At 41.3% G+C, this 16,816-nt stretch overlaps 1 protein-coding gene across 1 annotated transcript; it reads right to left on the bottom strand.

Moving 5' to 3' along the window:
• Nucleotides 1–657: 657 nt before the first annotated feature.
• On the bottom strand, nucleotides 658–15,895 carry KPNA7 (karyopherin subunit alpha 7). The gene is made up of 10 exons (XM_029577591.1): nucleotides 15,778–15,895; nucleotides 15,232–15,372; nucleotides 8,849–8,934; nucleotides 6,470–6,738; nucleotides 5,163–5,245; nucleotides 3,845–4,108; nucleotides 3,381–3,614; nucleotides 2,686–2,868; nucleotides 1,934–2,083; nucleotides 658–867 (listed from the first exon to the last, which is right to left on the bottom strand). The coding sequence occupies exons 1-10, from the start codon at nucleotides 15,841–15,843 to the stop codon at nucleotides 778–780; spliced, it is 1,566 nt and encodes a 521-aa protein (XP_029433451.1). The 5' UTR covers nucleotides 15,844–15,895; the 3' UTR covers nucleotides 658–777.
• Between the last annotated feature and the right edge of the window lie 921 nt (nucleotides 15,896–16,816).

The following is a 16,816-nucleotide window of genomic DNA, read 5'->3' as shown; positions in this document are numbered from 1 at the left end:
GTTACACCTAGTGAGGAACAGCAGGTACAACTGCACATAGTCCCTGTGTATCTATGAATCTCATGACAGATATGAGCCTGGGCTTTGTAAACCTGGAATAGAGTCTGCATGAAGCTACCTATAAACTCTTAATCCTAAATGGCAGGGCTTCCCATACCTGTTCTAAGGATAAACACACACCCCCCCCCCCCTCCTTTCAAATATAAAAAAAACCTACTGCTATTGTATAATTCTTATGTTGAATACACATTATGGCCACACTGAAAGCCTACTGCAGGAGGAAAGCCTGCTTTAGGGTAAGGTTTCTTCTTGCTGAGCTTGGTTTAGATATGTTTAGCCTCTCATGCAACACCCAGCAGCTCCTACTCTGTCAGATACTACTATTTTGGATAAACTCCTGAGCTGTAGAAGAGAAACTGGTAGAAGACAGTGCTGTATCTTAGCCCTTGCTGGTGAAACTACAGCACACGACATCTAGGACAGACTAAGCTAGGTGCTCCTGTGCCTAGCTTAAGAAATACTGCTTGGATGTTGCTCAGAGGAATTTTCTAGAAGGTAGATTGTTCCTAGTCTTAACTGCATATAGGGCAGCAGTATTAGGCTCCTCAGCTTAACTTCATACTTAAAGTTATTTGAAAGCATACACTGCAGACAAGCTTTTGCAAATATATATTTTTTATTTGTGCATGCTAGATGTAGGACATCATTGCTGTTAAAGTAGTGCTAAAAAAAATATGAATCCATCATCCAAGTCAGCATCTCCATATAATTCATTCCTCAGAAGTTAAACTCCTTTTGCTCATCTGGACTCTTAAAAGAGAATCCATCCTTATCTGCTTCTGGTTCCTGAACAAGGTTCTCTGTTTCCTGTGAAGAAAACCCCAGCATAGTCAACATGAAAAGGTTAAGTTTCATGATATTTTAAAATGTGGAGTCTGTATGATTGCCTGTTTAACACAGCTTGTGCCTTCTATGTAAGCTTCAAGCATGTTAAACTTTAAATTATCAAACCCTTTCATCTCATTGGATAAGTCAGATATTGCCTCTATATAAATCCAAGTCAATACCTCATTTGGAATACTGTGTACAATTCTGGACACTGCATCTCCAAAACCAGATGTTTATCAAGAGGGCAGCCACTAAAATGGTCCATGATCTTTAATATAAAGAAATGGGAACAAAGATTTATGTATAGCTAAGATCTATCCTGGGAGACCCCCAGCCAGTCAGGTTCTCTGGATATCTGCAATGAGTATACATAAGAAATCTGCATGCTGGGGGTCCCTTAGGACAGGTTGGGGACCACTGCTCTAGAGGAAAGGCAAGCAGGGAGATAAAGATTTAAAATGTCCAAGTCAATGCACAGGAGGTGGTTCTGGAACAAGAGGTCATGGGATGAGGTGAAGAGAGATTACTTCTGAGAGTAAGGAAACTTCTTTAGAGGGTTGTGGATGCATGGAACAGCCTTCTAGTGGAGGTGATTGACAAGGACAATATCTGAATTCAAGAAAGCATGGAATAAGTACAAAGGATCGAGTGGTAGGGATTGTAGAGCTGAGTAGTTTGTGTGATGGGCAGACTAGGTAGGCTGAAATGGTCTGCCATTATGTATGTGTATGTTGTAAGGGACCACTATAGCACATTCTAGTTAGATGCTGGAAGTTGACATGTGCCCCATCCCTTACTACCTCCTTCACAATAAAATGTGTAGACACTTTAAAAAAAAAAAAAAAAGGTAGCCAACAATTGACATTGAGCACTCAAAGTTACAATGTGCATGATTTATGCAACATTGCCTCACACTACCCATCTTTGGCCTAAAATTAAGGATCACATGTTTACAGCAATAAGTTTGTAGTTCACATTATGGCAGTTGAAATTAATATTTGATTTTAGGTGAAGAATTTCCATCTCCCATGTAATATGTCCTTACCTCTCCAGCAAAGTACTTTTCTATGAGCAGTAGAGCAGCTCGGTAGACCACATGGTTGTCATGAGTTTGTAATGCCTCAATTTTCTCCAGTCCTCCAAGTTCTTCCACCAGTAGGCACATCTTCTCCATTTCTCCCACCTTCTCTGCTGCCTGCAGATAGGAAATATTGCACAGGTTACAAGCCAAGAATGTAGATCATGCACTTCTTGAAATGCTCTGCCATTAGGAAAGAAAAAAGTAATCCAGACAAATTAGATCACACATGAGACTTCAGACAATGCCAAAATTGGAGATATGCATTGCAATATTTTAAGACTGAAAAACAAATATAAGGGGTTTCAGTGGGGGAAGAAGGAAAGGAATTTTGTAGAAAGATTTACACAAACCTGATATTTGCTCTTAAGGGGAAGAGATAACTGCAGATACTGCATTTGAAGTAGATCATGGCCCAAGTGATTCCTTATTGAGCTAAGCTACTGAGCCTTTATGCTAGCTGTGTATTTCAAGACAGCAGGTGTTTTTAGCAAGTTCTGCTATGAAGTAAAAAAGGTGAGGCAGTACAAGCAAAGAAAAATAGCATCCTACACCCCTTTGTGCAGAATACTTAGACACACCAGAAAGCAGCAATATGCACCATCTTCATTACTTATGCCCTTTAGACATTACTGTTAATTGAATCAGTTTGACATATGCTACATTTGAAAATTTGGCAAGCAATTCCCTCCCCCAATTGTGCACTTCATTGGACTCACCAAAAATATATTTGAGATGGCATCAAGAATGACCAGGATTGTTTTGCTATCTTTGACTGTCAGCAGGTTGAGTAGAGGTTCCATGACACCACACTGGACCAGCTGGACTATCTGATCAACACTTCCTCCACTAGTATAGTTTGTTACTGCCCACACAGCTTCCTTCTGAGCTTTAAAATCCCCCTGCAAGCATGTCACAAGAAACAGTTTTGTGACAGTTAGCAAGCAATTAAGAGAAGTTAGGCACTGATATACCCAAAGTCGTTACATATGCTAAAAGCAATAAAAGTCAAAATTTATACAATGCAATTCAGGATAGGAATGTGAACTTACTGGCATAGTTTTACAGTTGATACAAATTCAGCTAGGAAAAATGCAAGCAAATCAGCTTGGATAGAGCTAGGTCTATTGGCCCAGAAGTAAAGAATGGCTTCACTAAGTTGTGAGAAAGGGAGAATAAGAATGAGTTCCATGTAGGACTACATGTGTCATGATTCCCTGGGACCCAATGTTCTGAAAGTTTGGCACTAAACAGATGTTGGGAGGTATAGTGATCTCATGTTTGCTTCCTTTGATGTTGTCTAGCTCACCATTTGCCTGTTTTTTTTAATTTGTACAAGGAAAGGATTAATGACAAACCTCATTTAAGACTGACAGGAAATTGCAGACTACAGAGGGAACACGACTGCTTTCACCTTTTTCAGCACCTCTACGAGGGGGGGCAGTAGCCCACAGGTGATGATCTGCTGGATCTGTTGACCCGTTCCTGCAGAGATGTTGCTAAGTGCCCATGCTGCTTCCTTCTGGATGCTGTGTTTCGGGTGGCGCAGCAGCACAGGTAAGACGGCTAGCACCCCGGCATCGATGGCAACCTGTGTCTGCTGATCTGTCCCGGTGACAATATTCCCAACAGTACGCAGAGATGGTGTCTAGAGTTTGAAGAACACACATGCCCTAAAAAGCAGCAGCCATTTCAGATATGACGACACTTAACACAGTCCTGCCTTTAATTCTATTGACCATACCCAGGGAAAGTTAATCATGTGATCTGTCTCACTTTAATGGGAACTGTCCTTTCAGCTACAGTTGTCCATAAAAATTGATTTTATAATAAGGATGAGGCATACAGAAAAAAAAGGGCAAAGACTTCTAGGCTTACCAGAACATTAAGTTCAGGACTGCTCATGAGCTGGACTAGTCTGACGACAACCCCAGTCTTCACTATTATATCTATCCGGTCATTCGAGCCATCAGTTAGATAAGACAGTGCCCAGCAGGTGTCAGAAAGGATCTCTTTGTCTTCATGGTGGATTAGCTTGATGAGCACTGGTAGAATCTGTTGTACTGCTTCCATTGGAGGGTATGGGTTTTTGTTCCGGCAAAGATTGGACAGTGTCCATGTGATATTGCGCAGATAGCCAATCTGTGAAATGAGTCCAAGGAGAACACTCTAGATCTGCAGCATCCAATATGGTATTTAAACACTGAACATTAATGCATGTTCGTCATGAGTAAAGTTAGCCTCCTTCCTTAACATTTGTGACCAACTTGGACAGAAAAGTTCAAAGAGCAGAAGATTTGGTAAATCTGAACTAGAGTGTCCCTATCCTCAGTCATGCTATTGATAAGCAGATATCTGTTGGAGGCAGCTTTAGAGCTAAATGTCATGAATGCAACAATACTTATCCATTTAATTTTGTTTTACCACTCATTACCAGCTATTCAGTGGATGGGAGACCACAAAACAGCAACCCAACACTTCCTTGGACTTAGCATATTCACTAGACCCTCCTGAATAGGAATGCAACAGGATAAGCTATGCAACTCCTCTGAAATTCTTTAGTCATGATCAATAAGTAACTAAACACCTTTTTAGAGATGCCATCCATATGACTGCAAACTTGCTTAACTCCAGTCCTGACAGCTTCCAATTACTGCACTATCCATAAGCCATTATTTTAGTTAGTGAAACTTTGCTACACTTGGGGGGAAATGCAGTCTGTAGAATTCAACAGCTTTAGGTATCAATAAGGAGTAGAAAGATCTAGCATTTTAATGCTTGACCAAAAATTGAACAGAAACCTACCAATTCCCACAGACTGACATGCAAAGGATTAATAGCTGAATAGATAATCTTTATAGAAAGATTAATCATCAACTCCTTTAGCAGTAGAAAGCTGACCTGGTGATGTAGATTAAAGATCTCCATGGAGAAAGCTGAAAGAACTAGAGACCTCTCCAATATTCCCTCCCCTTACTTTGCCAATTTTATCCACTTGACAACTCTTGCCATCTGACCACTATCGAGCAAGACAACATGGAGGGTTGGAGAAGTGCCTGTGTGTACTAATATGCAACTGCCAGAGCCCATCCACAGAAAGATCTACAGTGAATTGTTGCAGCTAGACACTGTCTGCCATTTGGAAAAGTAACAAATATGTCAGGGATTTCTTCTCCGACTGGCTAGAAATATTTACAGGTGTTTGGGGAGTCACTAGGGACAGAAGAGGTGGGATCACGTTGCATTGGATCAGTGCATCTCTGTACATAGGGCCGTCACCTAGAGGGGAGAAATGGAAGCCACAGGTCAGTTCATTCAATGAAATGTTTACTGGCATGAAGCTTTCCACACCACACCAGAAACAGATCAGGCAAAGCACTGTACATGCAGTCAAGGGCTAGATACAGGATTTGCAAGCCATTTTAAAAAAAGAGTGAAAGGAGTCAACTATGCAGAATAGAGAACTTAGAGCCATAAAACAGAATGCTTCACTAGGACATTCTCTTGTAAGCAACTGAATTACAGTAGTGTTACCCCCTATTTGTGGGAAAGGGATCAAGTCCCTAAAGCCATACGGGAATGGGATAAATGTAGCTAAAAACTCAACTTGAATAGGTTGTCTATGCCATTCTCCACCTACTGTACAGTTTAGCAGCTCTGCAGATGTTATGCTAAGAGAAGCAAGTTTTAAGAGGGAGACTTTAGCAGATGTGCTCAAAGCTCTGCACTCCCAGTCATGCCAGAAACCCCATCCCCACTAGCTGGGAACATGCCACCACAGACCTTGGAGGAAAGGTGCCAGATTGTTTGCAAACCCCAGAGATAAATTTGTGCTCTAGAGTTCCTCTCTCCTCCTGTAGAGGGACCCTTGCTCCCCCTCCCCTATGCTGCTTGGCAAAAAGGATGAGGGGGATTTGGCATGGCTGCAGCTTTTGAAATATAGAAGGGCAGAAAGTTGCTGGTTTGTTCCTTACATCCTGGCAGTCTGCTGAAAATTGGTAAAGTCAGCCTGATCTCTGCCAAGGAGTTGTGCATCCCCACCTGGGAATGCAGAGTCTGCTACAGATTGGTGGACATTGGGGCTTGATGGCGGGAAACCTGTTCCACTGACCATTTTCTCAGAGTAAAAAGCTTGAGGATAGTCTTTGGTCCAATAGATCTATAAAGATGCAGTTCATGTTTTCAGAACCAACTGCAGAGAATCTGTATGGGCTTGAAGTGTCATGCACTCTTTAAATTGTGTCTGTAAGAACATATTCCAGCCCAAAAGTTAAGCAAGCCTCCAGTTTAAGCTAACATAAATGTTAAGTGGATTCTGGTGACTTACCATTAGGGAAGATATTTTTACAGAATTATATGCATATCCTAGTACTAAAATGGTATAAGCATGTTTTTCATTTTAGTTCCTCTACCAAAGTGAATTCAGATTTAAAGTGTGGAAAGCATCATCTTATGGCTAAGTTTTCCCACATACATGTGGTAGTCTCTGCATTTCAGACTTACCAGCTATGTTGCCCAGAGCCCATACAGCTTGCTCACTGATGTGCACATATGGGGAAGATAAGAGTGCTATGAATGCTGGGACAGCTCCCCCATCAACCACTGCTTTGGTCTGTTCTGATGTGCCAGAAGCAATATTGGTGAGGGCCCAGGCAGCTTCAAACTGCAGAGCAGAGTTGTCATTCCTGGTCAGGAACTCTACCAGCCTGGGAATAACTCCTGTCCCAATGATATCATTCAGAGGTGGGTTCCTCTCCCGGGACAACATTTTCCTGTGCAGGAAAGCAAAGACAAAGCTTACTTCCTCTTGGTCCAGTCATCTTTAACAGACTATGGTGGATTTAAGTTCTCAAAGTAGCACATTTGAGAGGCTGACACAATAAGGTCCACTCAGCACAATTTCTACTGTAGTAACAAGTTTTAAGCACAGTGTTAGAGCCCTTGCATGGACATTTTGTGCTAATGATGGCATTGGCTATTACTCCCCAGTGTAGAGAAATGCAGTGGCTTACCTCCTGTATTCTTAGCACTGAAAACTATGAGGTGCAGTAAAGTTTCCAGGGCTGGTGTTAGTCCATTTTGATGCACAGAGAATTTAGAAGCATTGCTCATGCTAAAATGAGCAATGCCCAGACAAGTATCTGGGCTGCATGTGCAAGATGGAAGTTACATGCATACATGAGTAAAAGTGGCAAAAATAGAGTTGGGGTACAGCCAACTATTGCACACAACTCCATATTTAAAAAAAAAATGGAAGCCATGGTGTGAGGTAGCTTAGCAAACTTTACTGCTGTTCCTGATGAGGACCAAGTCTGCAGATCTTGTGTTTTTGGGCTTGCATGACAGGGTGAGAGATATGCAGGATGATCTAGAGCCTGACTAGGAAAACTGGTGAACTAATTGGGGGAAAAAAAAAAAACAAAAACAAAAAAAAACTTGGAATGTCCCTCACTTGAGCCCATTTTAAAGATTTGCTTACATATGCACTTAAAGCCAGCAGAGTCCTATGGGACATATGTGAAGTAGGTTTGCTCAAGTATCCTCTTAAATTAGGCACATTTTATGTACAGCAGATGTATTTTAAGTCTCACATGTGCATGCATGATTTAAAATTCAAATGCACCTCCATTCACACACTGATATGCATGTATGGGTACATGTTTTAAAGTTAGAATGCATGTTTTCAGAGAAATCCATGTGTGCATATAAGTTCTAAATAGAACACAAAATGTTTTCTGTGCATGAGTCGTGTGCTCTAAGCCTTTTCCTTGCACACTAATTCCTGATGCATTAGCTTACTGAACTGATAATTAAAAGTTAGTTTGTGCTGAATTTCAGAGTTTTAAAAATCAGTTCTAAGTTAGTTTATGCTAAAATGCAACTATAGGTACAGAAACCATTGCATGTTAAAATGCACTTGGAAATCCAGTTTTGCCTTAGAAACTAGAAAAATTAGACCAAGTGGGGGAGGGGGGGGGGGGTTGTTTCTCCACCCATTTTTATAAGTACCAAGTTAATCAGCAGGGCCACTGCTCAATATCAAAACCTCATCCATCAGGCATGCTGATCTGCAAGAAAGGGATCCCAGCTCTAATATTGCTTTATGTATTAAATATTTAAAAAAAAAGAATCTAAACATTAAATTATGAGCACATGATACATATTCTTACTTGCTAAGAATTTTATAGTATTTACATTTTTTTCATGAGTTATTGAAGAAAGTTCAGAGTTACAAACTTCACTACATAAAAATGTATATAACAACTTTTATAGCTATAAAAGGAACATGCACCATAGATCAAGATTGCAACAGTTGTTACAACATTGCCTTCATCTGTTGCTTTGGTTTTAGTATAACAAATATGCTCTGCCAAAGAATCCTAAACAGATGTAGGAGTTTGTGTACTAAGGTTGTCTGAATGAATGAACAAGCATGTATGCAACTTCTGGAAATGAGCAGAGAAAGAATGCCAGTGATGGCACCCTGTGGTCAACACAGAAGGGAGAAGCAGCTAGCTCATGGATTTCTGTGTTTTCCTATTATATTTGGTAATGCAGCTGTCCATGGTAGTTTGAGGAAGTGTCCTTGGATATTACTGCCTTTGGTTCTCCCCAGTGAGGGAGCGGTTGTGATCAGTAGTATTTAGGAATTTTGATTTATAAGAGCAATAAAATGCATTACTTTGTATTTTGTTTTAATGATGTACTTGCTTTGTAAAACTACTTTGGGGTTCTTTTAGGAAGTTGTGGTCTATAAACCCCCCAAGTAGAAAAACACATTCTGTGTACACCAAGGCTCATGAGTTATTTTCCCAGCCCAAGGGGTTACACTGGCTTAGCTTCACTGTTGGGAGCAGTTCCCACACAAGACACATGAGATACCTGGCTAACTGGGTTGCCCTCAGCTGGAATGCAGCATCTGAGGAGTTTATTCCTTCAATTATTTCCTCAAGGGACAGTGGTCCTGCCTGTATGAACAAAAAAAAAAGGTTGAAATTCAGCAAGTGACCTGCCTCACTTCAGAAATCCCTGCAGGCCACCCCCACACTGTCCATTTTAATAGCCAGTCTCCCAGCATTAAAGATTGGATGCAAATACATCCCTCAATGAAGGAAATCTGACCACCACTTGAAACATTCAACAGGCTACTGAGCCAGCTTATACTGAAGCTGTATTAAGCTTTCATACGTCCTGAAATTGTGTACAGACATGAGACAGTGATGGTCTACCACAGGGGTCAGGAACCTTTTTGGCTGAGAGAGCCATAAACGCCACATATTTTAAAATGTAATTCCATGAGAGCCATACAATATGTTTAAAACTAAATACAAGTAAATGTGTGCATTTTATGTAAGATCACACTTTTAAAGTACAATAAGTCTCTGAAAATATTACACCAGGCCTTAAGACACCAATACATCTCCTATTAGGAAAACGGACCAAGTCAGGCTGCTATAGAGTCCTACACAGAAACTACGCGCCAGCAGAAAACCTCACCTGAATCACGTGCTGTCCCTCACCTAACATAGAATAAAGAGACCAAAACGCATAACAAGAAGCATGCAGACAAAAACTGAATTGGAAACTGCAACAAGCCAGAGTCTCTGTATGCAGTGTAACAAAGGAAAAAAGAAACATCACACATCCTTATAAAACAAATCAAGAAATATAAAATCATCAGCAGTAAAACTGTACTAACAAAAAGAACATATTTTGAAACAGCTGATGAGTGGAATATCCAATAATTAAAAACTCATAAAACATTTCCAGATACCAACAAAATATTTCAAAATAGCAGACACAAAGATCCAGTAATGAAAAATAATAAGGATACAAAAATTTTTTTGCTCTGCATACCTGGGAACGTTTGATATCCAGGTGTCCTGAGATTGTTCTGAATTAGCAGGAGGTGGGGTGGTTTGCTTGGAACTTTCTCCTCTCAGTCACATACCAGCGCTCTCTCTCACACTGGCTCTCAATGACACACCTATACACACATGCTCTCAGTCACTCACATATACAAATGTTTTTTCTCTCTCTTATATAGGCTCTTAATTACACATTTACACACATGCTGTCTATCTTTTCACGCTTACACACACACAGGCTTTCAATCACATAAATACATGCTGTCTTTTTCTCACACACAGACTCTCATTCACATGCTTACAAACATGTCCTCTCTTTCTCTCATTTACACACAGGCTCTCAATCACATACTCACATGCTCCCTCACCTAAATCAGCTCTCAATCACAGACACACATGGTCTCTCTCTCTCATTTAAACACAGGCTCTGAATCACATACTCACATGCTCCATCACCTAAACCAGCTGTCAGACACAGACACACATGATCTCTCTCTTACTTATACACACAGGCTCTTAATCATACATACACATGATCTCTCACACACAAAGGATCTCAATCATACACACATACTCTTTCAAACAAACAGATTTTCAATTACAAACTTACACATACAGGTTCCCAATGGTAAACTTACATTCATGCTCTCTCTCTCACAGGCAGGATCTCAATCACAGACATACTCTCTTTCACATATACAGGCTCTCAATCATTCACATACATGCAATCTCTCACTCACACACACAGGATCTCAAACACACATGCTTGCTCGCTCATTCACTCTCTCTCCCCCTTCCCCCCCCCCCCGGGAACTCGCGGCAGCAGCAGCCACCTCCCAACGCTAACCTCCTTCATTTTCAGCCCTCGCGGAGGCGAAGGCGGAGTCCCATCGGCCGCGGTTGAAGATTTTCATTTTCCTCCGAGCCGCGCTGCAGTCTTCTTCCCGGACACTAGCGTGCCTGCGCGGGTCTTCCCGCGCAGGCACCCGATGCTCTCCACTTCCTCTTCCGGGCCGCGGGGGGGGAGGAGAAGAGAGCACGCCGGTGCCGCTGACTCCAGCTGTCCTGCCGCATTCCGCCCGGGCTGACAGCATTTTAAGCCCGGGCGGCGGAGGACCGGGGAGCAGCTGGGTCAGCGGGGAACCGCGAAGTATGGCGACACTTGTCTGCGAGCCAGATGCAGCCCTCAAAAGAGCCATATCTGGCTCGCGAGCCATGGGTTCCCGACCCCTGGTCTACCAGCTCCTCCAGTGCAGCACTAGAATACATTTAACCTCTGGTATATTAGAGACTTCAGTTTTGTTACAACAAAAAATGGAAAAGGGGATGGAACAGCTCTATGAGGAAAGGCTAAAGAGGTTAAGGGTTGTTCAGCTTTGAGAAGAGACAGCTGAGGAGGGATATGATAAGTCTTTAAAATAATGAGATGTCTAGAACAGGTAGATGTGACTTGGTTATTTGATCTTTCAGCTAATAGAAGGACTAGGGGGCACTGCAGAAAGTTAGCAAGTAGTACATTTAAAATTGTGCACTCCATGCACAATTAAGCTCTGGAATTTGTTGCCAGAAGATGTGGTTAGTGCAGATAGTGTAGCGGGTTTTAAAAAAAAGTTTGGATAAGTTCAAGGAGAAGTCCATTACCTGCTAATTAGAGTATAGCCACTGTTATTACTGGCATCAGTAGCATGGGATATGCTTGACAGGTACTTGTAGCCTGGACTGGCCACTGTTGGAAACAATGAGAAGCTTGATGGACCCTTGGTCTGACCTAGTTTGGCAATTTGTTTATGTAAAGAATTTTCCAACTGATTTTTGTTCTAATTAAAATTTCCAAGCACACCACCCCCAACACTATTCCAGATCACCTTGTTATAGGGATTCAAGCATTGCTGCACTTGGACAGTGTTACCAGGAACTCCCATTACTAGATACAGCCATAGGGTTACAAAATCTCAAACTGTGCAGAAGAGAGCACCTTTTAGGTGCAAACATTATATGAAATCTCCCAATTCCCCCAGACCACATTTTGTTACCCATCACTTCAGACTCATCCTGTATGTGTGCAGGCTCAGCTATGGCAGATCAGCAGCTGCTGAAAGTTAAAGAGTACATCATACATTTGTAGCCACCATTGTTTAATATATTTGGCAGAAGGTGTGGGTAAATTGCCATTACCAGGGAATATCCATCATCTGGAACAGACTTGGCCCCAGCCAGTCTATATAAAAAGCTCTGCTGTATGTACATAGCACATGCTGAAGATCCACCCCACCATAAAGCCAAGCTCCAAGTCTTAACTTCATAGTCTTGTATAGCAAAAGATCCAAAGAATCCCTTGCTGCATGGTGTGCATCATATGAAGGACGATACATCCTTACTTTGCAGGTTACCCCAGAGAAGCACTTCACTCATGTTTTGTGGTTCTGTAAACTAGCATTACATGCTAGGGGTGCACACCGTTGTCTGCTTCATTTTGTTAAAATGGCAAAGTTTCCAGCCAAAATCTGAGTCCTCCTCCATTCCTTCCCATAACCTGGGGGAGGTGACCGTAGCAGTCTGAGGCTGGCACAATTATTTTGCCAGCAGAGTGGTGACAGCCAGGTTGGCACCATTTTGTACAGTAAATTAGAATAGCACCAACCTATATTTCAAATATAGATGAAAAAAGTATTTCTAAACTATTATATTCCTAAATCAAAAATTCAACCTCAAGAGGGGGTAGAAGAATTAGACACTATACAACCAGAATCTCCAAATTTATCATTTCTTGAGGCATCGATTGATGATATCCCATGTAGAGCCACATTGGTAGTATCTTTGTGTAGAGAACAGGATAAGAGTTTAATACTGCAAAAGTTCTTTAGAAATAAAGACTCTCTTTTGTGGACGGAAAGTCCACGTGTTTCCTGATGTCACACGAAGTACTCAGGTACGGCGAAAGCAGTTTCTGTTATTAAAATCTAGGGTATTAGCATTGGGAACATCTTTCTACCTTAAATTCCCATGTAAATGCCTAATTGTTCTTCAAAAAAACAAATTTATATTTCTAGAGCCTACCCATCTTGAGGTATTTTTGATGGACAAAGAACAGGGTTGAGAAACTGTAGGTAAAAGTAAATAGTCTTGTATAGTATAATTATATACAATTTCCTATAATATAACTTGTTTATAAATTTCTGATTTATCCTCCCAATATTGGGGACTTTATTTCTGAAGTACAGAATATATGTTGTAGTGTTTTTTCTTTTTATTATGTTTCCTGTACTGAAGTTATTTTTCTTGATTTTTTGCAAATGTTATAAATTTGTTTTAAAATCTCAATAAAAGTATAAATATAAAAAAAAAAAAAAAAAAAAAAAAAAAGAATAGCACCAACCTTAGTCTGCCACCAGCACCATTTACAATAGCAGCAGCACAAAGGGATTATTCCTATCCTGTAGGTTTTCAGCTACAGAGCAAGAGGATCCAGCAATTTTTTTTTGGGGGGGGGGGGAAATCAGTGTTTTGGAGCAGCAAATTGGCAGCCCTTGTTTTATATTTTAAAAAGGCATTTGCTTTTTCCATTTTATAAATTGAAAATGAAACTAGATTGAAATTACAGTTTCTCTGACATAAGGCTTGCCATACTGGGTTACATTAAGGGTCCATCAAGTCCAGTATTCTGTTTCCAATAGTGGCCAAGCCAGGTCAAATACCTGGCAGAATCCTAAGGGTTAAATATATTTCAAGCTGCTTCTCAAGTAGTGAATGTCTGAAACTACCTTAATGGACTTTTCCTCCAGAAAAGTGTCCAAACCTTTAAAACCAGCTATACTAATAGCTTTCACCACATCTTCTAGCAAAGAATTCCAGAGCTTTATTATGCATTGAGTAAAAAAATTTCTGTTTTTAATGTATTTACTTAGTAGCTTCATTGTGTATCCCCTGGTCTTTGTCCTTTCCAAAAGAGTAAGCTGATTTACTTGTTCCATTCAGTTCATTATTTTATAGATCTCTAATCATCTCCCCTCAGCCTTCTTTTCTCCAAACTGAAGCGTCCTAACCTCTTTAGCCTTTCAGAAGGGAAAGGTTCCATCCCCTTTACCGTGGTCACCCTTTTCTGCAACTTTTCTAATTTTGCTATCTGAGTTCTGGTCATCTCTGAGATGACCAGAACTGAACACAATGGAGTGATACAGAAGCATAATCCATTTTGTTCTCCATTCCTTTCCTAATAATCCATAGCTTATTTGCTTTCTTGGCTGTTGCTGCACACTGAGCAGAAGATTAACATCTTCTCAAAGATGATACCTCGATCCTTTTCCTGCATGGTGGCTCCTAATGTGGAATCTTGCATTGTCATATTTTGGGTTACTCTTCCCCAAGTGCATCACTTTGCATGCTCACTCTCCCAGTTTTGCAGTGTCCTCTTGCAATTTCTCACAGTTCTCTTGTGATCTGACTACTTTGACTAATTGTAGTCAGCAAATCTGATCACCTCACTTGTTCCCATTTCCAGGTCATTTATAAATATAGTAAAAAAAAACAAAACGCATTGGTCCCAGAACAGATCCCTGGGGCACTCCACTAGTCACCTTTCCCACCCATTGGTAACGTTTACCAATTTAGCCCTACTCTGTTTTCTACCTTTCAACAAGCTGGCAATCCACAATAGGACACTGCCACCTATCCCATGACTCTTGTTTCCTAAGCACTATCATGAGGGACTTTGTCAAATGCTTTCTGGAAATCCAAACACTATCAACTGGCTCACCTTTATCCACACCTTCAAATAAAATGTAGTAAATTTGTGAGGCAAGACTTCCCTTGGCTAAATCCATGTTGGCCTTCTCCCATTGAACTATGCCTATCTATATGTTCAGCAATTTTGTTGAACATATAGATAAGTGCACATCCCTCTAATACTTTTCATAAGGCATTTTGTATTAAATTCAAGCCTTCACTTGAGTTGGGCTGTAGGGACATTCCTGCCCCATCAACCAAGTAACCCATTTGAACTCCATATGAAACAGGACAATTCATGTGAAAGCTCTCCAGCAATAAGGGTCAGATTTAGACAAGGATTAGGAACATAGGCGTGCAGCTAGGGTACCAAGTTCTGAAGGTACCTAACACCTGGAATTCCCCTTACAGCTCCCCGATTTATAAAAGAGCAAAACCTGCTCCGGTTCTCTACCTACAGGCACCATAATCTGAAATCCAGCCCTGGCAGCAACAACTGGCTTTTCAGAGCATCTCCCAAGAAGAAGTGCAGCCTGATTAAATCCCAGAGCTAGGTGCAGCAGCTGCTCTAGAGCCACTGCCAAGAGGCCAGCTCAAGCTTTAGACCAAGGCCACCTGGATACTCAGGATTAAGTAGGGGTTAGCTCACAGCATACGAATGTGCTTGACACTCACCAATGCACTGCTGCCCATGTCACGTTCTGGAGACAGGCTCTCAAACTCAACGCTTAAGACATTTCTTCGCTTCAGGATCTGTTCATCTTTCTTTGCCTTCCGAAGCTCGACACTCACCTCCACCCTGCGGCGTCTCAGCTCCTGTCACAACAGAAAAATATGCACAAGCTAAGAAGTTTGGGATCCACTATGCAAGCGCGGAATAAGCTGTTTTTTGCTGGTACATTAAGTTACCGATACAGATCAATTTTCTGCGGGGGGTGTGTGTGGCGTTTTAAACAATGTTTGACATTGATCATTAAAAAGGATTGCAAGAACATGAACTCCCTGTCTTCCCTACTGTGTAGTCTTAAATTTTGGTTTCTGTAAGCAAATAGTTTCTTCTTCTGAAGAGTTGGGAATACCATGGTAATACCGCAATTCTGTTGCTTGTTTAAAGACAAATATCAGTACAGGAAGAAAATCAAAGCAAGCAGCCAGAGCATCTGGCTCTCCCCTGGAAAGCTCCAGCAACTCCTCACCCGTTTAAGTGACGGCTTTACTCACAGTGCAATCCTTGCCTTTATTCTTGAACTTTTTCAGGCGTTCCTCGGCCTCGTTCGTAATTGGCATCTTCCTTTTGTGATAAAATATGTACTAGAGGAGAAAATCGTCAGCCCTATAGGAGAGGTAAAGAGGATTTAAACATATGACCACCTTAAAGCCTACGCTAATCAAGGATTAGTGAATCGGATCAGAGCACGTGCTAGACCCGGGCCAGACTTCAAATTTAGGGGGTAGATTGCAGGATCACTCAGTGGCATTGGCAGCGTTAAACCGCAAGTTTCTACTGCTGTGCAATGGTTGCCACTGTGTCTAGTCTTCAACCAAAGGCTTTTATGGCCACGGGGTGCGACAGCGCCAAAGACTAACCAAGCAGCTCATCAAAAGCAGCTACTGGAGCATTGCTGCTGTATTTGGAAAGTCAGTGTTTCCAGATTCTGATTTAAGCACTCTGTAGTAGAGCATTTAAGCTTTTGCAACTCTTAAAGATTTGAGGCGATAAGATCTAAGGCATCTATTTGCAAATAATGGTAGATCACCTTCCAACAAGCACATTTGAATAGGCTAACTGGTTTCAAAAGTTGGAGATTTTGTGCTTTGATTTTCAGCGTTTTCCCCCCATGTCCGGGGTGGAGAGCGCTTAGACAGTTGAAAATTGGGTCCATGGGACTCATAACACGCCTGCCAGAGGCAAAGGCTGGAAGACGAGGAATGATGTCCAACTACGCTATGGTCGATCACCAGGCAACTAAAATATTTTAATAGATCAAACGTTGAAAAGCTCTCCAATTACTTGGGGGGGGGGCGGGGGGGTAGCTAACAGGTCAAGCGATATTGCCAGTCACAAGGCTGTTTCTGACACAAACGACACTTGTGATTTAAACACCCTATCAGTTCCACAAGCCGAAACGGTTATATGTTTAAGTTAAACTTGAACTTCTAGCCTCATATTGGGGCAGCGATTTACATAAATTAATCCAACTGGGAAATAGTCACATTAATCATCACTGAAAGTTACAATAACTTATTAGATCATGCCACC

This window comes from Rhinatrema bivittatum, chromosome 14 (genome assembly GCF_901001135.1).
Source record: "Rhinatrema bivittatum chromosome 14, aRhiBiv1.1, whole genome shotgun sequence".
In the NCBI taxonomy this organism is placed as follows: domain Eukaryota; kingdom Metazoa; phylum Chordata; class Amphibia; order Gymnophiona; family Rhinatrematidae; genus Rhinatrema; species Rhinatrema bivittatum.
Note: the sequence above shows the minus strand (reverse complement) of the source record. Positions and strands in the feature narration are given on the sequence as shown.